The sequence below is a fragment of the Mirounga leonina genome, unplaced genomic scaffold, assembly GCF_011800145.1.
Source record: "Mirounga leonina isolate KUSES-001 unplaced genomic scaffold, KU_Mleo_1.0 Mir_174, whole genome shotgun sequence".
NCBI lineage: Eukaryota > Metazoa > Chordata > Mammalia > Carnivora > Phocidae > Mirounga > Mirounga leonina.
The window spans coordinates 44993353-45017396 of NW_023270451.1; the positions used below are offsets into that span (position 1 = coordinate 44993353).

At 39.3% G+C, this 24044-nt stretch overlaps 3 protein-coding genes across 7 annotated transcripts in view; 1 reads left to right on the forward strand and 2 right to left on the reverse strand.

The window, feature by feature from the left end:
- The window catches only part of SCRN1 (secernin 1), a 113448-nt gene extending 95616 nt beyond the window's left edge, over window positions 1-17832 (reverse strand). For all 4 annotated transcript variants that reach the window (XM_035020823.1, XM_035020824.1, XM_035020826.1 and 1 more), the window contains exons 1-2: window positions 17748-17832; window positions 14278-14405 (exon numbers count right to left, since the gene is read on the reverse strand). In XM_035020823.1, the coding sequence (XP_034876714.1) occupies window positions 14278-14348 (71 nt within the window). In that variant the 5' untranslated portion in view covers window positions 14349-14405; window positions 17748-17832. The remainder of the gene's footprint in view (window positions 1-14277; window positions 14406-17747) is intronic.
- Window positions 16483-21266, reverse strand: FKBP14 (FKBP prolyl isomerase 14). The gene is made up of 2 exons (XM_035020828.1): window positions 20883-21266; window positions 16483-17899 (listed from the first exon to the last, which is right to left on the reverse strand). Exons 1-2 carry the CDS (start codon window positions 21077-21079, stop codon window positions 17719-17721), a joined length of 378 nt encoding a protein of 125 aa, XP_034876719.1. The 5' UTR covers window positions 21080-21266; the 3' UTR covers window positions 16483-17718.
- Window positions 21267-23031: 1765 nt separating this feature from the next.
- Window positions 23032-24044, forward strand: part of PLEKHA8 (pleckstrin homology domain containing A8) — a 50627-nt gene continuing 49614 nt past the window's right edge. Inside the window, exon 1 of one of the 2 annotated variants that reach the window (XM_035020829.1) lies at window positions 23032-23456. In XM_035020829.1, coding sequence (XP_034876720.1) covers window positions 23417-23456 — 40 coding nt within the window. In that variant the 5' untranslated portion in view covers window positions 23032-23416. The remainder of the gene's footprint in view (window positions 23457-24044) is intronic. The other variant, XR_004682054.1, reaches the window with a different exon arrangement.

A 24044-nucleotide genomic window follows, 5' to 3' on the forward strand; every position in this document is an offset into this window, starting at 1 on the left:
AAATAATATAATTTCAGGTATAATACAAAACACTGTCAACAGCATCCTTCAAAGCCCCACCCCTCCTCACTTCAATGTCATTGCTGTCATTTATTGGAGGTGCAATTTGATGGTAGTGAACTCTCTCCAGTTTTGTTTGAAAAAGTCATTACATCCCTTTCATTTTTGAAACATTTCCATTGGGTATATGATTTTTGGCTGAGAGGTTTTTTTCTCTCAGCACTTTAAAGGTACCATTCTGTTATCATAAAACATTGTCACAAGACTTGCAAAGTTTCTGAAGAAAAGTCTGTGTTTGATTATCTTTCTTCCTCTGTATATAATCTATCCTTTTCCCCTCCTATGACTGCTTTTAAGAGTTTTCTCTTTAACACAGGCTCTGGGGGAAAAAAAAAAACAGGCTTTGAGCAATAGGATTATGATGTACCTTAGTCTGTTTTTTTTTTTTTTTTTTTTATTGTGTTTATCCCACTAGGGTTCATTAAGCTTCTTGATCTGTAGGTTTATAGTTTTCATCAAATTAGGAAAATTTGGGGCCATTATTTCTACACATATTTTAACACTGTACACTGCCCCTCCCAAATTCAGGGACTCCAATTATATATATATATATATATATATAAGACCACTTGATATTGTCCTACAGGTCGCTAAGTTTCTGTTCTATGCCCCCAACCTCCATCAGTCTTTTTTCTCTCTGTGCTTTATTTTGAGTATTTTATTTTAAATAATTAGTATTTCTTCGAGTTCACTTATCTTTTCTTCTGCAGGCTCTAATCTACTATTAATACCATCCATGATTTTTTTTTTTTAAGATTTTATTTATTTGAGAGACAGAGAGAGAGCACAAGTAGGCAGAGCGGCAGACAGAAGGAGAGGGAGAAGCAGACTCCCCACTGAGCAGGGAGCCCAATGTGGGGCTCAATCCCAAGACCCTGGGATCATGACCTTTGCCAAAGGCAGATGCTTAACTGACTGAGTCATCCAGGCGCCCCAACCATCAGTAAAATTTTTATATTGGATATTTTATTTTTCATCCCTTGGAGTTCTATTTGGTTCTTTTTATTTATATCGTTCATTTATCTCATATATATTTTCCTTTAAGTCTCTGATCATACTTATATGTTAATAGCTGTTTTAAATTACCTTATGCTAATTCCATCACCTGTCAGTTTTTAATCTATTTGTATGTATTGATTTATCTCCTGCCTCTTTGTGTCTCTTGCAATTATTCATTGGATGCCAGACTTTGTGAATTTTATGTTGTTGAGTAATGGGGTTTTTTTGTATTCCTTTAAAGGTTGTTGGACTTTGTTCGGGCAATCAGTTATTTAAGGATCAGGTTGGCCCATTTAAGGCTTGTTTATAAACTTTAGGACAGGTCTAGTGTAGCTTTAATTCTACGGCTACTTTAGCCCTTCTACTAAGGTATGACTCCCATAGGGGCTCTAATAAATGTTCCATGAAATCCATAAGTTGATCCTGGCTGGTAGAAATGTGAACAAGTCCCAGTTTTGCTTGAGCTCTGGAAAGTTTTGGGTGCCCAGCTCCCAACAGTTATACTTTCCTCAACCTTGTGGAGATTCATCATCTGCATGCATAGACTGGTATTCAATCGATGACTAAAATGCAAATGTCTGAATTTCTTTTCCATTTAGTTTTCTGCAGAACTCTGACCCACAAACTCCAACTGCTTGGACCTTCCTGAACTCTGATCTGTTTCTTCAACCCCACAAGACAACTGGGCTCTGTTTTGTTTCCCTTCTCTTTGCCGTTTATGGTTCAGGAATTGCCTCCAAGCCAAAGCTGAGGTAATTGTAGGTCTCATCTCATTTGTCTCCTTCCTCTTGAGAAACAATCCTGTTCTGCCTGCTCTCCAATGTCTGACCCAAGTTGTCTTGTGTATTTTGCCCAGTTTTCCAGTTGCTTACAATAGGACGGCAAGTCTCATAGCAATTTTCCTTCATGGGCAGACGTGGAAGGCTAGGAACACTGATCTTAGTGCCTGTAAGGAACCAAATATACTGATATAGAACCAACTAGGCCCATTATTTTATGAACTACAAATGCATAGTTTACTTACAGAAGTTCTTCAACATGCCTAATTTAGCAAGAGACATTTATGGAACACCTGTACCAGAAATTGCATTTTTGCTACAAAGATGTAAAAAGCATATCATAGCCTCTTCTCTCAGAAGTCAGAGGCAAGCAAGGAAATTAATTAAGTAGAAAGGTAATATATGCATATATTCCATGTTCCTGTCAGGGTAACCTAAGAGCTATGCACAGATAAATATGTTGATCTAGCATACTGGGAAATGTGAACAAGTGTGAAAGATGGTCATAAATGAGGGTTATCCAAAGAGACCATTTAAAGAAATTATTGATGACAATGTTGCCTTTTCTTCTAACTGGAGTTATTGTCTAAAGAACCCTACCCTGGGCAATGATTTTGAGGAGCCGAAATACATGTGTAATTGAGAAATCTTTAACACATTACTCATGGAGGTATTTTCCACTTAGTGCTTCTTTTAGTGTATAATTGTAGCAGGAAGAAAAAGATCTGTCACTGGGCAGATCTCATGGGGATGAACAACAGACAGTATTATGTGAACGAGACACTCACAAATGGGTAAGAAAGCCTGTGTAATTGCTTTGTATGTAATCTTATGAGACCCACAGAAAGAAGCTGAGAGAAAAGCCATGGGAAAATGAGAAAGAAAAGCAGTAAAGATTAGTCAGCCACCTGCTTTAATCCTATGACAACCATCTTTAAGAGGTTAGTTTTCTGAATTTGGTTGCCATAGAAACAAACCTTTAGAATGCTGTTAAATCAATTTACAGAATTATTGCCCATATTGAGTATAGGCAACACCAAGAGATTTTAAGTATTAAAATCTATTTTTAAATTATTTTTAGAATTTAAATAATCCAATCAAGCCTTTTTAATATGTAATTTAGATAGCCATAAATTGTATTTTGGCAAAAGGTACAAAATCCTATTTATTATAATCAAGTGATGGGTTTTTAAGTTCAATTATTCAAATGTGTCATTTCAATGAATGGCTCCTATTTAATTTGAAATAACAGTTCGTAAAGTGTTCTGGACCTGGTTTTAAGAACAAATGATTATGTATGTTTCACACTCATTGCTGTACCTCTAGGAGTCATTCATGGGTTTAGTCAACTGTACAGGTAATTTAAAGGAGAATTGCTGAGACCTTGTCTTGTGATCATCAAAGAACAGACTAGAGGATTCTATGATCAGACTGGGAGTTTCAACCTAATTCTGTCTTGCTGATGTTTTCCTAGTTTATGTGTGTGGAAAATGTCCGAGCTTGTTTTTCATATCCTAGTGACACCTGAGGCCACCTTTTAATAGGTGAAGCTGATCCAGAATTATAGAAGTTGAGCCTCCTATATCTGCAATTTTAATACTGCTGATCACTTGAGATAATATAGGACTTTAAACAGAAGTTATTATTTTCCAACCTTCCAAGAACTAAACAAAGTCTGGCTAAATTGCTGTAGAAATTTGGGGTTCAATTAAAGGAAGACTTCCTTCACGCTTTCAGTGATTAAACAATGATTTGAGAGATTGAGAGAATGTATAAAATTTCTGATTCCAGAGGAAGAGTATTTTGTTTTGGACATGCTTCTATTTTCCATGAAAGAGCAGAAAATTGGTATCACTTTGTTTCCTGTTGGATTAATTACCTGGCTTTCAGAGAATTGGGAATAATCTAGGTATATGGAGATGTTTTAGTTGTTAAATTTCTAATTATTCTTCACTCTCCTTTCCATTGATTTTCTACTATTCAGTCATAAACTAAGCTCTAGGTTTTTACTATTATTACATCCCTTATACCATTGATTCCAGCTCTTACATGTGCAAAAGATTTGACTTTTTGTGTACACAGAGTGATTTATTCCATGGAGTTGGAATCTGTGTCTGGTTCATTTTGATTTTCAAAAAACACCTATCATATTTTTAAAACAAAAATTAAAAGCAGAAATGTTTTACTGTATGAATTTCTCAGATAATCAATTTTTTTTTACTATGAATATAAAGAAAGAATTGAGCTTCAGGAATTATTAGGAAATTTCTAGAGTAGGCAAATAGATAAAGTAGTTTGGTAGTTGTTTAGGGAGTTGGGGAAAAGGGCGGATTGACCACTAATAGGTATGGGGATTTCTTTTTGATAAGAAAAATGTTTTTGTTTTGTTTTTTTTTTTAAGATTTTATTTATTATTTGACAGAGAAACATAGCAAGAGAGGGAACACAAGCAGGGGGAGTGGGAGAGGGAGAAGCAGGCTTCCCGCAGAGCAGGGAGCCCGATGTGGGGCTCGATCCCAGGACCCTGGGATCATGACCTGAGCCGAAGGCAGATGCTTAACGACTGAGCCACCCAGGCACCCCAATAAGAAAAATATTCTAAAATTGTAATGGGGGCACCTGGGTGGCTCAGTCGGTAAGTGTCCAACTCTTGATCTCAACTCAGGTCTTTATCTCAGGGTTGTTGAGTTCAAGCCCTGAGTTGGGCTCCACACTGGGCATGCAGCCTACTTAAAAAAAAATATGTAAAATTAATTGTGATGGTTGTATAACTCTGTGAGTATACTAAAATTTATTGAACTGGGCGCCTGGGTGGCTCAGTTGCTTAAGTGACTGCCTTCGGCTCAGGTCATGATCCTGGAGTCCCAGGATAGAGTCCTGCATCGGACTCCCTGCTCAGCAGGGAGTCTGCTTCTCCCTCTGACCCTCCCCCCTTTCATGTGCTCTCTCTCTCTCATTCTCTCTCTCAAATAAATAAATAAAATCTTTAAAAATAAATAAATAAAAATAAAATTTATTGAACTGTATAATTATTGTATTACATACTAATTTAATTTTTTAAAAGTACCCTACCTAAAAAAAAAAAAAAAAAAGACAACCACTGGACATTGCCCAGCTTAGAAGAAATAGGTCAATGATAAAGAGTGAATACTTTTGAAGAATTATTGCCGTAGTAATAAAATGTTAGGGAAAAGGAATCCAAGGAGCAGAGTTGATTTACTGTTCAGTCATAATGTCAGTAAGAATCAATTAACTTTAGTAGACTGCTTAATTTTCTTAAAAATTATGATACAAAACAGAAAACCTTGAATACTAATGCATGTGGCAAGAAAAAAAAGGCACGTGACATTTTGTAAAAGATTATATACCTTATAAAATTTAGCCAAAACAATGCAGGGAAAAACAGGAGAGAACAATTATGTTGCAGGGAAATTTGACAATTCAAGTGGGGATTTCATAGAAAGATCCTTTTTCTTCTTCCCTATTTTCCTGCAAGTAAAATGTTTCTTATTTTATAGAAAATTTCCTGTATTTATAGTAGTCCTCTTCTTATTCTACGCAAGTATATTACCCATTTAATTTAATTTAGCTCCTAACTTAAGAGCTACTTAAAAAAAATCTAGAATGTCTCGGGGCGCCTGGGTGGCTCAGTCATTAAGCATCTGCCTTCGGCTCAGGTCATGATCCCAGGGTCCTGGGATCGAGCCCCACATCGGGTTCCCTGCTCAGCGGGAAGCCTGCTTCTCCCTCTCCCACTCCCCCTGCTTGTGTTCCCTCTCTCGTTGTGTCTCTCTCTGTCAAATAAATAAATAAAATCTTTAAAAAAAAAAAATCTAGAATGTCTCAAGCAAAATGCGTTCTGCACAAAATAGCTGCTCAACAATTCAAGGAGATATGATCATAATAGGAAAAAAACCACTAGTATGTGGTTGAATGTTATAATATCCTAGTCTCCTGCCTGGAGGTAAAATTATAATCAGTTATATTAACATAAGATACACTCTGGCAGAGTAAGCCTAACAAATGAATGAGAAAGTGCTCTACGAAATTGGAATTAAGGTCTAAAGGGTCTCCCTACCCTTACTTCATTCTTTATAGTAATGAGAACTGTCCCTCAATGCCTCAGTTCACATCGTGTGTGGCATTGTCTCTACTGCAACTGTTTACTGGGAAGGAAATTACTTTTATCCTATGGCCATGTGGAAATTTAAATTAAAGAAATGACTTGTAAATTCCCAGAAATCCCCAAGTGGGATATAATTTAGCTGTTACTACAGACCAAGGGGACAGCATTCACTTTACTCTAGATTTTTAGAGTAAAACCTCAGCAAACATCTCATGCAATTTGTGTTTAGATCATAAAATAAAATCAATGTTAGTCTAGCTCCTAGGCACTTAGATTGGCTTTGTAAATTATGGGCTGACTCACACTCACTGAAGTCATCTATTTTATGCCAGAGGTTCTATTAGCAGTACAGGACCACAGAGCACTGGTAAACAAAAGAATCCATGGAGACTGTGCTAGGTGTTGCAGATCTCCTGACTCTGCCAAATGTTTGTATCTGTTTCTTTTCCTTAACAATAACCTATGTATATCAAAATGAGTCACTTAATCTCCTTGGTAAACCAAAGTTGAAGGGATTAAAAAAATTATTGTTGGTTTTACATGGAGAGCTACTAGGAAATTTTCCCTAAATTGTAAGTGAAACATAGAAATGTAGGCAAAGTACAGAAAGATTCTAAATTGACCAAATTGAAGTTTAACTGCATGGTAAAGATAAGTCTTCAGAGAGGGGAAATGATGTACTACAGAGAGCATGTCAATGACGATCTTCGATACAAAACTGCATATATACATACACACATATGTATGTATACATATATAATTCATTCATTATGTATGTATATACACAGCACGTAGTTTATACACTATACACACATACATACATATACATATATTTATGTTTTTAGGAGAATAGTTTTATTTTTTCCTAAATCTCTTCTTTTTTTAAAGATTTTATTTATTTATTTGACAGAGAGAGAGACAGTGAGAGAGGGAACACAAGCAGGGGGAGTGGGAGAAGGAGAAGCAGGCTTCCCATTGAGCAGGGAGACCGATGTGGGACTCGATCCCAGGACCCCGGGATCATGACCTGAGCCGAAGGCAGACGCTTAATGACTGAGCCACCTAGTCGCCCCTATTTTTTCCTAAATTTCTTGACCATATGTTCTTCTCAAGGGATAGGCTATAGATAATTCTGAAAAAATAATATAGAACAATAATTTTGGGAAAGTCTGGGACTCTCTTCTCTCTTCTAGTAGGAAAGATGTTCACAAAAACATATTTACTGATGATCTAACTTTTTGCTGTAAGAATTCAGAGTCATAAAAAAATTTCTAACTCTAGGGAAAATACTATCTCCACACAACTTATCCTTTTGACTGTATATTCAGTTTTAGGCACAATTAGTTGCCCCAATGACCAACACTTTACAGAAGACAAAAAAAGACTAGTAAGAGAAAAATATAGGAGACTGTATATTCAAGGGCAGGGAAATAGTTAATTTTCTCTCAAATTAAGATTCTTAGACCACCTGCATCAGTATCATCCAGGAAGGGGGTTAAAATTCAGATTCTTGGGCCCAATCCAAGAATTAATCAGAATCTCTGGGGAAAGGGTTCAGGAATCTGCATTTTTAACACATATCCCATGCAATTCTGGTGTACACTAAATTTGAGTGACTGCTACATTTCTGCAACATTTAGGAACCAAAGCATACCTCTCCTTGTATTTGAGGGTGGAACTATGAAACCAAGATTTCTCTGCTGTCAGCCTGGAGCTGGAGGTAGAAGAGGCAGGGCTGAAAGCAAAGGCAAAACACTATTTTTTTTTCAAGATTTTTTTATTTTAGAGCAAGAGAGTGAGAGCACAGGGTGGGGGTGGGGAGAAAGAGGGAGAGAGAGAATCTCAAGCAGAAGCCCCACTGAGCACGGAGCCCCAAGACCCACGGCTTGATCCCACAACCCAGAGATCTTGATCTGAGTGGAAATCAAGTCTGACTTAAGCCACCCTGAGCCCCAAGGCAAAATAATTTTTTTTTTTAAGATTTTATTTGTCAGAGAGAGAGAGAGAGAGCACAAGCAGGGGAGCAGCAGGCGGAGCAGGGGAGGTAGAGGTAGGCTCCCTGCCGAGCAAGGAGCCCGATGTGGGACTCGATCCCAGGATCCTGGGATCATGACCCGAGCCAAAGGCAGCTGCTTAACCAACTGAGTCACCCAGGCATCCCCAAAACAATATTTTAAAGAGATAAAAGAATTTACCTTCCAATAAAGACTCCAAAACCAGATGTAAGAATGTATGGATTTCATTGTACTGAAGGGAATATGCAAATCTTACTAAAAAGAAAGCTACAGATATTAAGAGACAGAAGTACTGTAATTTTCAGGTTTTCAAATGGGCATATGAATGTATAATCATGTCTGACATTTTAGATTTCAATTCAAACAAAAGTGGGTAAGAAACAAAAACTAAACAAAACACCCTTATGACCAAGTGCTCTCCATCTCTTGAAAATAAGTTCCTTGTTATTTTTCCCAGGGTGACTATTACAATGATAATTCATTTTTTTAATAAAAAGGTGAGAGACGTAGTTTTTCCCATAATACTCCACCAAGTCCCTTTTTCTCCTCTTGCAATTTCCAAACAACACTGAGAAATCATCCGTACACTCAATTCAGTGGGGACAGATAGATAGCATGCTGATATCTAATAGCATTGTAGATGTACAGAATATCCTATAAATCATAAATGAGTACAAATTCATTTCCACAAGTAAAGATTCAAATGGCTAATTCCCCATCTGAATCAGAACTCATTGTTTCTTGTTATTTTAATGGCAACCCAACATTTCATTTAATTAGATAAGGTGTTTTATAGAGCTCATTTACTCACTGGGCATTAATCATGATAATGTCCACCTCTTACAAAATAAAATCCCAAACCAAAACAATAGTGATAACTACCACCAAAACCAAACCAACAAAACCCAACACATACACTTTCTCCAGTACCAAACATTCTCTATTAACTACTGCCCATAATGCTCAATATTTAATGCTTATTTCAAAACAATTTAAAAGGAACCACAGCTTTCCTTCCAAATACATCTAAACAGGATAGATAATCAGAAGGACATTCAAAGTGTCACTATACCCCTCTCCTACAACAACTTGTCCATCTTCCCCATCTAGTTTCAACATAAAACCTAGAATAATAGGAACATCAATAAAGCTGCTGAGGCAACAGGCACTTGAAGAAGAATTTTTCACAAAACCAATTATTCCCCAAATAAAGTTTATTTTGAAAATACAACATAGTCATATAAATTTAAATAGGACACATCTAGCAATATTAATGAGTCAAATTATATTACAAGTGAGGTCGCCATTCATGTCTGATTATTCCCATGAATGGAAAGACATAAAGTTGCAGCTAAGCCAAAGGCAGATACTTAAAAACAATCATAACTTATTTATTTACTTTCATTTCATACTTGTGTCTAAATATTTAGATGGGCATTGACGTAAATTCACATGAGATAAAGAAATATGGGTGCCTGGGTGGCTCAGTCGTTAAGCGTCTGCCTTCGGCTCAGGTCATGATCCCAGGGTCCTGGGATCAAGCCTCACATCGGGCTCCCTGCTCCGTGGGAAGCCTGCTTCTCCCTCTCCCACTCCCCCTGCTTGTGTTCCTGTTCTCGCTGTCTCTCTCTGTCATATAAATAAATAAAATCTTAAAAAAAAAAAAAAAGAAATATGCTGCCCAAATAATCAAAATTCTTTTGACTTTTCCTGCTCAATCAGAGAAAGCATCACAGTAATGTCTATACAAAGTAGCACCACATGACGAGGTCATTCTTTCCCAATGAACACAGCATAAGGCTTTCAGCATTGTGGTTCATAAGTCCTCCAGGTTGAGGAAAATAGCAGTGACAATTTAAGAGTTTTCTACATATAGCTGACTTCATCAGGAAAAGGTGTTATATACGTTCTTCCCAAGACCTTTATGTTTTAGTGAGGGAAATGCAATATACAACTAGTGAAAAGGGCCTGTATATGATATAATAATTATTTGTAATTCTCTAAAAAGAAAACCAAAAACCAAAAAAATCTAGAGGTAAACAAGAATGAAAGAACTAAGACACACCCCTGGACCCTCTCACAGTACAGGGTTTTTGAGGCAATTCAGTGCTAACCCCAACAATGAAACCAGAGCCATTTCTACTTTGAGGAAGAATTCAAAAGCACCCAAAACAGCCAGTAAACCATCTTCAAAGGATAAGGACCCAAAGACAAAAAACAGCATTGACTGTTAGAACAAACTGAAGACAGAATGAGGCCCAATGAAGTCAAAGGAGGGCAATTTAAGATACTGAACTTGGGGACTGCAATCTTGTTGCACACATTAGCTGTTGACCTCGGGCAAAACAATCTCTGAAGAATAATTTCCTCATCTATAAAATAGGTACACTAAAGATCCACCAGCTTTGTTCATAGGCTTCAGAACAATGAAAATCAAAGACAACGATGTACTTGAGATCACTCTGTAAATGATAAAGAACTCTTCTTAATAAATGGAGATTTGGGGGCTTTTTCAAAGTAATAAGGATAAAAGCCAATTTCAGGTAAAATTATAAAATCACCCATTTTTTTTTAACCCAGGACAGATCTCTATGCAACAGTAGCTGCTGTGGGTCTGTGTCATATTTTGATAAGCAGAAATGGGAAATTTTTGATTGGCGTATAAGTTTCGCTCATGATACAATGTTATTGTAGTATAATACGCTAGTTATAGATATTATTCATTAATAAACCAGGAAGGGTCACTGGCTAGACTTAAAAAGTAAGCACTGACTAAATACACTCTGTTCCTCAGTTATAAAATTTTGACACCTTATTACAAAGAACCAGACACATAAATAATTTGTCCTATTAATCATTATAGGTTATTAGTCCTGAGGAACGGAACCTTATACACCTTAAGTCCTGGGCAGAAGGTTTCAATGTATACATATTTATAAGTCATTAACTCTGTTACTCACTTCAGCATTGCACATCTCCTCAGTAGAGCAGTGTCTGTTCACAAGGCCAGTTCAACAACCATTTCCTCTTTGCTTAAACAGACTCAAAAGCAGTTACAGACACACTGTTTAAGCCTTGGGCTATTGCACAAATGTCAGTATCTAACTTGGAGAAAATAGAGGGAAGTAGAAATAGAGGGAGCTGATGTGTGCTATAACCTGGTCTTATGTTGGACATGCTCCCAGCTGCGATATTTTAAAATTACAAGTAAAACAAGTAAAACAGACGGCTTCATATGTGAAAGCAGAAAATAGTCCAGAAGTCTTCTATTCAAAGACAAATTAATTTTTTCTTCCCAATAACTCACCAGAAAGAAATGGGCATTTAGGAATCCTAAGGGCGTCTTCGAATAATATTCAGAAAAATATATAAAAATAAAAAACAGAACAAGAACAGCACATTATTTAAAAGTAAGACTTTTTTAAAAAATGGTTGCCCTGTCTTTAAGGATGCATGCCATATAAAATGGGAACATGTATCTCTATAACTCATCATGTTTATATGTAAATTCTCTGGCAGATATAAATCCATCTTTGTCTTCATCTTCTTTATCAAAAATATCCTCCACCAAAACATCATGATGACTTTCATTCACCACTGCACCATGCTTTTCAAACTCCTTCTTTAAATACACTTTAACCTACAAAATAATGGGTCTCATTAATGATTCTAATTCATAAGATACCCACATCAAGCCAGTTAATATCACAGAGTGGACTGGTAGTTCATTTGATTATATAGCACAATGACTAAACAACTATAATATATTTCTAATGACAGTAAAAGAATTATAAGGAATTTTTTCCCCTTAAAAACAGTTGCTATACTGCTATAGTAGAGACACAGAATATTGCTCAGAGGCAAAGATAAGGCTTATATTATCTGAAAAACACCCAATGAAAGCATATTATCTATTCTTAATTTGAGTCTAAATAAAGCCAAGCATTTGAAAGACTGTAGTCTTTCACTCCATTGAATTATCCAGATCTCATTTTCTAACTAGGGTCAGCATTCCAGATATTTCTCTTAAAATAAGATTAAAGGATGGCATTTTTTAAACTTGTATTTTAGAATTTTTAAAATTTTATTATTTAAAAAAAAATCCAGCATAACATACAGCGTTATATTAGTTTCAGATGTACAATATAGTGAGTGATTCAATAATTCTATATATTACTCACGGCTCATCATAGTAAATGTACTCTTAATCCCCTTCACTTATTTCACCCATCCCCCACCTGCCTCCCCCCTCCCCTAACGGCATTTTTTAATTTAAGTAAGTGTCTGGTAATAGTACATGCCGTGGACCTGACTATGATCATACCTCATGACCTTCCAATCTCAGAAATTAAAAGCAAAATCCAGCCTAATGAGTGCTTAGACTGAAATTTTCCATTCTCGTTCAGACATTTAAAGATATAAACAAAATGCTGCTCTTAATTACCCACTAGATTCACCATAATGCAGTTCAACCTGTATTTTCATTTTTAATCATATCTCTAGTACTCCTTCTGTTAGATCAGTAATTTCAAATCCTTCCCCCCTTATGATCAATATGCAAACATATGACATACATTTACTTTTAAGATTCAGGAGATTTAATGAAGTTGTTAAAAAAAAAGGATGATTAAAGCTAAATGGATTAATATAGAATGTATCTCTAGGATATACTGTGTGAATAAAGCAAAATGCCAAATATTATGTATATCATGCTACTTTTTGTTAAGAAAAGGGGAAATAGGAAAATGTATTCACATTTATTTGTATTTGCATAAAGAAACACTGGAAGGGTACGTTAGAACCCAATAAAACAGCATGCAGAAGGCGGTAGATCACACAGTAGAAGAGGATGTGGGTGGGAAAAAGACTTCTTATTAAACACCTTTTTTAACTGGATTGATTTTTTTTGAACCATGTGAATGTGTTGTATATTTAAGATTTTTGTTTCATGAAAGGTAATTAAAATTTATCTTGGACAGAATAAAGTCCTATGACTGGTAATACTATGAGGTGTTATAAATTGAGTAACTGTAGATAATGACCCTGTGAGTTCATAACAACTGCACTTATTTAAGACTTAATCATTTCCTGGGCGCCTGGGTGGCTCAGTTGGTTAAGCGACTGCCTTCGGCTCAGGTCATGATCCTGGAGTCCCTGGATCGAGTCCCGCATCGGGCTCCCTGCTCGGCAGGGAGTCTGCTTCTCCCTCTGACCCTCCCCCCTCTCATGTGCTCTCCGTCTCTCTCATTCTCTCTGTCTCAAATAAATAAATAAAATCTTTAAAAAAAAAAAAAAAGACTTAATCATTTCCTGGCCATTATAATGAAATCGATCAAAACATAAAAAGGGACTTGATTTCTGACCAGCCAAGGGAGGACGGAGAACATGGACAAACAGAAAAACACAGAGTAGATGTCTACCTCCACTTCTTTCCCCACAGCAACCAGACCAAGACAGGTATGGGTAAAAATGGCTGCAAAAGCCTAAATAAATTATAGAGAAAAGACTTCTTGCTTTCTCCTCACTCAGATCACCAGGACTAAGAGGGGTGAAAGTTCTCCTGCTCTGGGAAACCCAGCCTGGAGTCTCCTTTCTCCAGGTGTGAACCAGAACAAAACAGCATGTGAGTTGTTTGCTGCTAATTGCTAGGAAATTACAAGTGCATTTAACAGACAGTTTACAGTTTACAGTTTTAAACAGAAACCTGAGATATTTCTCAGGACATCTATGTTTCTTTCTTTTTTTTTTTTTTTAAGATTTTATTTATTTATTTGAGAGAGAGAATAAGATAGAGAGAGAGAGAGAGCATGAGAGGGGGGAGGGTCAGAGGGAGAAGCAGACTCCCTGCTGAGCAGGGAGCCTGACGCGGACTTGATCCTGGGACTCCAGAATCATGACCTGAGCTGAAGGCAGTTGCTTAACCAACTGAGCCACCCAGGCGCCCTAGGACATCTATGTTTCTTATATAGCAACTCCAAAATGGGAATTGTCTTAGCAAAATGGATCTTTCAAAAACTCAGGGTGAGGACAAGATACAGTGAACCTTAAGCGTGGTGGGGGTGAGGGGGGGCAGGGGCAAAGGAATGAATGATGTTTCTTAAGTCTCAATATATTTCTCACCAAAACAAGGATTTCCTATTAAAAAAAAAAAAGCCAACATTCAAAGCATCAGTATTTTAAGAAAATTTATAAATAATGTTTTACCCAAGTAAAAATAAATTTTCCTTAAAAATACATTTTTTAAAAAGTGAGAAGAAAGAAACAAAGAAAGAAAGGAATATGAGGAAGGAAAGATCACCTCAGCTTTAGAAAGTTTCCAGTCATCATTAAGATCCATTTCTTGGAATGATTCATGAGATCTTGGTCCATTTCGAATCTCCAGGAGATCAATGTTGAATATCAGTGTACTCTCTGGGGGAATTTTACCTGACATGAGGAGAGAGGGAGGTTCAATTTTATTTAAACAATCCCGGAGTTTTTATGACACAAAACTTGTGATACTGAATAAAATATTCTTTTGATTGAATTAAATGAAGAGCCTTCCTAACATTATCACACGTAAATTACTTATAATCATATTTTACTCGAACAAATAGAACAGAGAAGGAATAATCCAAACTAGTAGATCAAAAGCAGTCTGTTCCTGGCTTTGCAATTACAAATTGCTTAGTGCACACAAACACACACATACATACAGATATACCTAATCGCCGGGTATTAAATTTCAAATATAATTAAGATAGTACATATTACATGCCAAGAATGACTTAAAGGGCTTTAGATAATTCAGAGTTAATTATAGTACAAGTGATTTACTAACTCTGGGGTCACCCAAAGTCCTGACCTAGAAATACAGTACTGCCATCCCTACCACCAGGAGGCAATATCTAGCTAAGTGAGATCTGGGGTCATACCAGCTTACTAGCTAGTGTGAGAGCTTACCCCGGCCCTTCGTTAAGCCTATTTCCTCATCTGTAAAATGCAGAATCTGTTGGGAGGATGAAGGAAGATAAATCCATGCAAAATACTTAGCATTATACTTGATAAATAGTGAGCTCTCAATATATGTTAATAAGATATAATTCTCTCACAGGCTTTAAAAACAATACAGAAAGGTTCAACAATTTCAGAAAGGTAGGCAACACCCCCTCTGATATAGAACATTATACCCATTTTGAAGAAATTTCATTAGAGAAGAAATTAAAACAAATTTCTCAGAAGGGAGATAAAAATCTGTAAAAATGAAAAGAGCTTTGGTAAAGTCCCAGGGACCTTAAAAAAAGAAAACTTTCTGGGAAGTATGAACAATTTTTTTCAACTTGTTTCCTTATACTATATTTAACATACAGGTCTAGGTAAACATTACAAATATTTCTTAGTCCCACCACCACCACCCCACACCCAAATCCCACATATTTCCATGAAAGAACGTTTGTTAAGTATTAAAGAGAACAAAACTTACACTATGTGCCCAAGCTTACCGCTCCAGATCTAGACAGAGAAGGGGCATGCACTAGGTCGTTGACAAAACTGGTTGTCTTTCCGAAGGAGACATGCAAACATGATACCAAAAGACTACAAAATTAGTGTTTAATACACATTAGCAGAGTTAATTTCATGGCTCTCACTTTGGAGGAAATGACTCAAATTTAGATCTCTACTTGTTATAAAGTAAAATTGAGTTAAACACAGTAGGGAGAAAGAGTAATGGACTAATACTACATATACATTATAGGTGAGACAATAAAGATACAGCAGGAAGATAAAAGAATACATTTGAACATCAGAGAAACATTTTCTAGATACTTGATTTTCTTCTCTGAAGAGATTATTAAAATAAGAATTGAATTTGGTTAGTAAATTCCATTCTGTGCATAAGATTTATATAGCAAGTTCCATTTTAGAATATACAATGCTTCACAGATGGCACTTACTTTTTTCTCAGAAAACTGGGGCTAGGATTCTCACTTTGTACATGGTTAAGCTTAGACCTAGGGATACTGTGAAGTCTATACTTCTACAGAATGAGTGGTTCCCTGTCTGGTTCTGATGACTACTTAATAATTTTTTCGGGGCACCTGAGTGGCTCAGTCAACTAACTGTCCCACTCGGTTTCGGCTCAGGTCATGATCCTCTGGGTCATGAGATGGACTCCTGGGGAGGGCTCTGCGCTCAGCGGGGAGTCTGCTTGAGATTCTCTCCCTCTGCCCCGCCCCCCCCACTCACTCACCATGTGTACTCTCTCTCTCTCTAAAATAAATAACTCTTTAAAAAATAATAATTTTTTTCTTCATTATGTAATACATGCCCATTATAGAGAATTTGGAAGAGATAGAACCAGAAATAAAAGTAAATTCCCAGTAGGGGCGCCTGAGTGGCTCAGTTGGTTGAGCGTCTGCCTTCAGCTCAGGTCATGATCCCAGGGTTCTGGGATCAAGCCCCACATCAGGCTCCCTGCTCAGCGGCGGGGACTCTGCTTCTCCCTCTCCCTCTGCTTCTCCCCTGCTTGTGCTCATTCTCTCTCTGTCAAATAAATAAATAAAACCTTTAAAAGAAAAAACATATTTAAAAATAATTCCCAGCCGTCCATTGTTATCATTCTTAATTACATCCTTGTGATTCACTCTGTATGTGCATATAATTTTTTCTAATACTTACTCTTACATATTCTATAGCTTTATTTTCCAATTTTATATATAACATTATATCATACACAGTTGGATATAATTTTTTAATCTTTGAAATGCCATTTTTAAATAACTGGGGCCTATTTTATTTAGCTAAAGCCTTCTCATTATCCACTGAAGTTGGTTCCAATTATTTTTGCTATTAGGAACAATGTAGTAAGGGACATCCCTGTTCATAAATCTTTCTCCTGACACCTGATTATTCCCTTAGGTTAAATTAGAGAGGAATTATAGGACACATACATATCCTATATAGGAAACATCATCTGGCCTCTTGTAAACAGCCCTATGGAAAGCTGCAAGCCTTTCCACCCAAACAGCAGGTGTGCATGCCCATCCTGCAACAAACTAGCACAAAGTCTCCTGGAATCAGCTAGCCCATTTGCTACTGTTTTATTAAACTCATTTCATGTCACTCCATTCGTTTTTATACATGAATGATAAAAGAAGTTATAAAACAACTTTAAAACAAGAGTGAAAACAACCTCCAAAAAAAAAGCTTTGTTGTAGAAAACTTCAGTTTTGAGTCACCGGCAGCCCACATCTAACCCTCCTTCAATGCCTTAATCATCTATATTTTACATGTTCAACTTATCAAAACACATCTGTTGAATAATTTTCTTTTTGCATTGTTAAAATAAATTGATGAGTTTCAGCTGGGGAGGATGAAAAATTTCTGGAAGTGGAGAGTGGTGATCCTTGTACAACAATGTGAATGTTCAGAGTGTCACTGAACTGTACACTTAAAAAAATGGTTAAAGTAGTAAGCTTTATGTTATGGGTATTGTGCCACAATTTTTTTAAAAAAAACCCATTATTTGGGTTAATATGGTGGTTAATTGTTAATGATAGAGTTGAAGGTTCCAGAACTTCTTATCATTAGCTCAGTTGACTATTAAGATATGATGGCTTTAATTTGACCATTTCAAATGATAATCAAGACACAATCATACTTCCAAAAAAAATACACATCCTCTACTTACTTTTAGGGAAAAAAAACACATAGTAGTTACTCTGATTTCGGTCTCCTAATCCAGAGAAGAACTCCAACGCTATAGTAAAAATGTAGAGTTGTTATTACCTTTTCCTTCTTTTCCATAGCCCAGGGCAGGAGGAATGGTGAGCTTTCTCTTCTCTCCTACACACATTCCCTTCAAGCCCTGGTCCCAACCTTTGAGAGCCTCCAGGATGCCCAAGGTAAACCAAATGGGCTGACCGTTGTTATGTTTGTGACTACAATAGAAAGAAAACACATTAGAACTGTTTAGAAACTCTATTTTTTTTTTATTGCTGTGGTGTATTTTTTTTCCACCCATAAGAGATTCAATTGGAAATTAACAAAAACAGCTATATACATACACACAAAACCAAGTCAATTTTGTAATTCATTGCCCATATTTCTTGACACAAACTTCACACAATTGACTCAGGTAGAGAAGAGCAGAGGGAGTAATAATAACAACAGTTAATAACTATTTGCGATTTATTGTGTATCAGGTATTCCCCTCAATGCTTTGCTTCTTTTAACTCTTGACAATAATCATCTGAGTTATTTCCCTATTGTACAGAGGAGGAAACTGAGGTTAAGTGTGCCAGTATTTGATCCAACTCCAAAGTTCAAGGTCTTAACCACAGTGATGCTGTCCCAGGAAAATCTTAAGGGGGCAGAAGAGGGAAAAAATAATGGAAAATGTAAGAGTTTGGGAAGGAAGATGAGAAGCTAAGGAGAATTTACTGCCAAGACATGTGGGTCCATACCCATATGGACACTGGACAGTCAGGGACACAGCACCTTCTAACCTACCCATGAACTGTCCTGATGTACAGCCTGGGGATGGCTCTGACAGGTGGAAAGGCTGTTCTTCAACCCTGAACCCCTAGATACTGGCCACAGGCATCTTCTGTGGGGCTCTGCAGGGAAGCCTGGAGGAGTGGCCCCTGGACTGAGGGAAAAGGAAATAGTCAAAGTATCCTGGCTCATGAGCTGGAGAGAGGCCAGCCTAAGAAACCTAGCTGGTGAGCTACTAAGGAGTTTACAGGCTGAGTAGTGCCTGAGCCCCAAATAGCTCCCTTTCAGTGCAATAAGGAAAGTGTTCTCAAAGATATCTTATAGGTGAGAAAGAGAAATCACTCTGTTAGGTTTCATGGGCACTATGGTTAGTTACTAAGTCCAGGTAAAGGCCATTACTTCTTCTTTTCCTTAATTTCCCTCCATGACTAAAGAAACAGATTACCAACTGTAAAAGACTTGGGAAGGTTAGAAAAGAATAAAGAAGGAAGAAAACAATCTGACACCCAGCGCTGACTACAGTTTTGACACGTTTCTTTCTTGTCACAGCTAAAGGATTTAAGCTCTTTACCACACAGGCTAGCGTTCTAGAAATGGCAAACATGCTTTACAGTGGACCATTTGATGGTAATTCTTCACAATACTCAGGGTAAGCAGTTTCTAACCATTTACACTGAGGCCGCATGACAACAGTCCCCTCATCAAGTACTAGAACTTTAGTAGCCAACTGCCAAATAATGTCTTATGGCTACCACCAAAGTCCACATAGATTCTGAGACCTTAAAGAAATTAGGCTGTGTCAACATCGGACTAAAAATAAAGATGTGAGGGGCGCCTGGGTGGCTCAGTCCTTAAGTGTTTGCCTTCTGCTCAGGTCATGATCCCAGGGTTCTGGGATAGAGCCCAGCAGGAAGCCTGCTTCTCCCTCTCTCACTCTCCCTGCTTGTGTTCCCTCTCTCTCTGTCTCTCTCTCTGTCAAATAAATAAATAAAATCTTTAAAAAAAATAAAGATGTGGTTGAAAATTTAAAACGCAAATCTTAATACTGTTTAACGTTCACTGCGGCACTGGCCTTGTCGATAAGGAGATAGAGTTGTTGAGAATTCTATGGCAAGCCACTGTTTTGGAAATTGGAAGGGCTAACAGAGTTCAGACAAGGGTGCCATTCACTTCTCCAAAGACATACCAGGACTGAATGCTCAATGAAGACAGGTCATCAAAAACCAGATCTAGGAGGGTCCACAAAGTTTCACTACTTTGGTTCATGCCATTCTCTCTACCTGGAATGTCCTCTCTGCCCCCATTCTCGACCGGAAGGAACCCTCCACCCATCTTTCAAGGCCCATATCAATTATGATCTCTGGGAAGTCTTCTCTTTCTCCACCTCTCAGAGCATAAATAATTCCAGACTCCATTATGCTTTGTGAACATTTGAACATTCTGTACTATACAGCATGAGTTATGGACTTGTCTTTCTCCTCTGTAGATGATGGACTGCTGGAGGACAAGGATGCACTCTTAATCACTTTTGCATCCTCAAGGCCTGACTTGTGGCCACTCAACAAGGGTTTGTTAGATGGACAGATAAATGAATGGACAAGGATGGAGAAGCCACAATTTTTCAATCTCCCTAGTATCAAGCACAGGGCCTAACATAAAAGAAATGGTCAATAAATACTTTTGGAATGGAATGAAGAGAATCAATGCCTAATTAGAAATCAGTACACTTGTAGAACTTTTCCATGTTGCAATTTCTTTGTTTATAGAACAGAAAAAATGATAGTGTAACCACCTGAAAATCCTTCACTGTAGGTATTGGTTTAATCTTCCATAACCACACCCACACCCATCAATGAAGTCTTTGAATTTCTAGAAAGAAACAAATAATGAAACAAATCATGGTACTGTGCCTTGCCCAAAATGTCATCTGTAAGAACAATGATTAACTAGATCAATGGACTAGCATTAGTATACCTTAACAACAAGCAAATAAATGATTGTGTATTCTTCTCATGAAGTCGCTGTGAAAAGTTTTAAGTAAATTTCACCTACACCAAATAAAAAATGGAATTGAGTCATTTTCCCTTGGGAATGGAGTTTGAAAAATGAGAATTCCTTTCAGTTTTTTTTTTTCTACGTATTGCCTAACTATGCATCTAGATATTTCTGGAGTATTTCAAAGATTCTAGCGCTATTTTTTATAATAATAATTAACCCTTTAACCTTACCACATGTTTCCAAAAAGAACTTCAAAGGCCCCGTTATATAAGATTGTCGTTAAACGATTTCCTTTCCCAAAGAAGGAAATAATATATTGCAGTTTTTAAAAAGAGAGGTAAAACCTGGTACAGGCTACCTTTCCTGCCCGAGAGCGGGCATAGGTGGGTGGGTTCTTCACTATTTTACCTTCAAGGTATAATTACTTACGTAGAGTGAAATAAGGAGCCATCCTTTTCTAAGTAGCCTTCATAATGGACCAACATCAAATCCCCCCCTTTGGTCTTGCGATGGCAGATGAAAGGCTTCTGAAGCACCTCAATCTTCACTTCTGGTTCAGGGATCAGAGCCCCACTCAAAGAAGTGACCAACAGCGTCAGGACCGCGTTGCACAAGAAAAGCCTCATGTTGCTGGAGCAGGAAAGAAGTTCCTACAAAAACAGAGAAAGGGCCCCCGACCTCATAGAGCTAAGAATGTAGTTGAAGCCTTAAGGACAACCGCCTCTGGCACGTTCATGATTCTCTGTTCCTAGTAGACGTGGCACATTTACCACGACAACTTTCCCACGCACTGCGAACCCACCCATAAAGAGTTAAACTCCAAACCCGGGTCTCACTGGCTCTCACAGCTCGGCCGCCGGAGAAGGACGGCTTCCCATTGGCTTGCCGTGCTGTCCGCTGGAGACTCTCAAACCAATGATGCTGCAACAATTACAGCTGGGCGGAGCCGGGCACCAGTCCCGCTGCGAACCGCGGGGAGTGGTCCTAGAGTTCGGCGGATTAAAGTATTCCACAACCTCGGACTTCGTGGGACAGAGGGACGCGAGGACCTCACCGGAAACGCCTCCGGCAGATTTACATCTGTAAAATATGCAGGCTTAGCTTGCGCGGAAGAGTCCTGGGCCAGGTGAAAGGGTAGCGGTTTCCGGAAACACTCGTTTACTCTGGCCGATGCTGAGAGGCCGCCCCCAGGATTCCACAATCCTGCTACTGCGATTATTTAATTTACCGTATAACCGATAAAGACTTCAGTAGTTCTGTAGGGTTCGCAAAGCGCGTTCCGTTCCCGTGCGTAAACCCCACAACACTGCCAGTAAAGCAGGGTCTTTAATCCCAGTTAAGTGATAAGTGTATCTGGGCTAGGAGAGGTTAAGTGTCCCGCTTAAAGTTGTTCATCCCCAAAGCAGTTGAGCTCCGCCTTCAAACCAGGTCTTCTGATTCATTCTACAACACCGCATAATGTTATGGCTGCTAATAATTTATCACTTAGGTGGTGACCGTAGTGATAGCTTCTATCGTGAATAAGGACGTACAGACCTCCACTTTAAAAAAGAAACAGTAATCACGCTTATAAGGTACATTGGTTCATCTTAGCTTAAAATTATTAGCTTTACCTTTTTTGCCTAATTTCAAAAGCAAAACATATTCATTATAGTCGATTTGGAAGAAATTGGAAAGCACGAAAGTAGGTTTTCCGGTTAAAATACAGGAGTCGAACTAAATACGAATTTCAGACAACGAATTCATCGTTCTGTATTTTATTTGCTAAATCTGGCCGTCTTATGCTAGAGAAAAAGAGAGGGGGAAAAAAGATCGTCTATAGCGCCACCATCTACAAATAATCACCTTAACATTTTCGGTGCATGCTTTTGTGACATATGACTAAAATAATTTGGACCAGATTGTACACTTGGTTTCGTAACCTGCTCTTTCCACTGAATCTGTTGTTAACATTTTCCCTGGCCAAATATCCTTAGCACAGTACTTTCTCCCACTTTAATACGCTTAGGAATCCCCCGGAGAATCTTGTTAAAATACAGATTTCGACTCAGGAAGCCTGGGCTTGGGGTGAGATCCTGCAATTTCAACAAGCTCCTAGGTGATGCCAATGCTGCTGTCCATGGATCATACTTGCAGTAGCGAGGCCTTAGGGTTTAGACAACATGTTTACTAGCCGCACAGTATCCTATCGTGAAATTCCTATCAACTCCGTAGGCTCTATTGCTGGCTACCTCGATTTTGTGGGATCAATTAGCCTTGAAATAAGAGTTGGACCCTGGGAACTAGAACGCAGGAGGCACCCCCAAACATCGAGAGGTGGGTTCTTCCCAATCTACGGTACCATGAACAGTCAGGACTGTATCCCACCCTGGTCTCCACGGATCGCCCTCCTTCCCTCAGACCCAACGCCTACTCCCAAGTCCGCCTCGCAGGACTCAATTTCCCTGCCAGCCCCTCCCGCTGCGTCGGCCCCGTCGCCGCCAACGCCGCGGTTGCTGCCAAACCCCGGCGTGGATTTCGGGAACGTGCGCGCGGACGGCGCATTGGGCATGCGCAAGGGGGCCCCGGGCCGGGCGGGCTGAGGACTCAGGTTGCTCGCTCTTGCGCCGCCGGCCAGCGGCTCCCTCGCCAGCGGCAACTTGGAGGCTGCAGCCACCACTCGGTCCCACCGGGTGCCTTGGCCTCCTTGTGAACGGTGCGCCGGCTCCACAGCGCGGGCCCCCCGGCCGGCCGCGTCCTCACGTGCGGAGGCAGCCGCAGTGACCCCGCCCCCGGGCCGAGGATGTGAGACTGGCCGGGCGTCCCCGCACCGGGCCCGGGCGCCGGGAGTCGGCGGCTCGGCAGCGCTGGGCGATGGCCCTGCTGCCGGTGCTCCTCGCCTCCTGGGGCTTGGGGCAGTGAGGGGGCCGGCGGGCGAGGGGAAACGGCCCCGGCGCGGCGGGGACCAAAGGACCTCGGGCGCCATGGAGGGGGTTCTGTACAAGTGGACCAACTATCTGAGCGGTGAGTGGGGGGCGCGCCAGACGCCGGGTCCTTTGTTTGAGCGGCCGGAGGGCGGCGTCGGGACGCGAGTCCTTCGGGTCGGGGTCATGGTCCCTCCTGAAGCCAGAGAGGCCTGCACGGGCCGGGGGCTGTTCTCACAGGACCGTGTCACCCATGCTGTACGGACACAGCCCCTTGTTGGTGCTGGGTGAGGGCCGTAGCTGGCCTTTCACTTCAAGGGAAGCTATGAAATACTGAGCTTTGCGGGGACTTGAAAGGCAGGATGGCCTCGGTGTCCGAGGGAGGGGGGCGCTGACTCTCGCAGTGGGGTCTTCTGGGAGTCTGTCGAATTCTGGCGAAGGAACCGGTCTCGCCTGGCCAGCAGATAGGTCGGAGGGTTTCAAATGAATGCCGAAGGCGAGCTGGAATTCCAGAGGTGAAAGGTCCTTTTTCAAGCAAAGTCCCCGCTGCAAACACTTCCCTTTTGTCACCTTCGGAGTCACCTGTGCGGACCAAGGTATCAGAGTTCCATCTCAACAGTGTCAAAGCGCCGAAGTATGTACACAGTTTTTGCTTTTCTCACTGAGCATTCTTTTTGTTTTACAGACT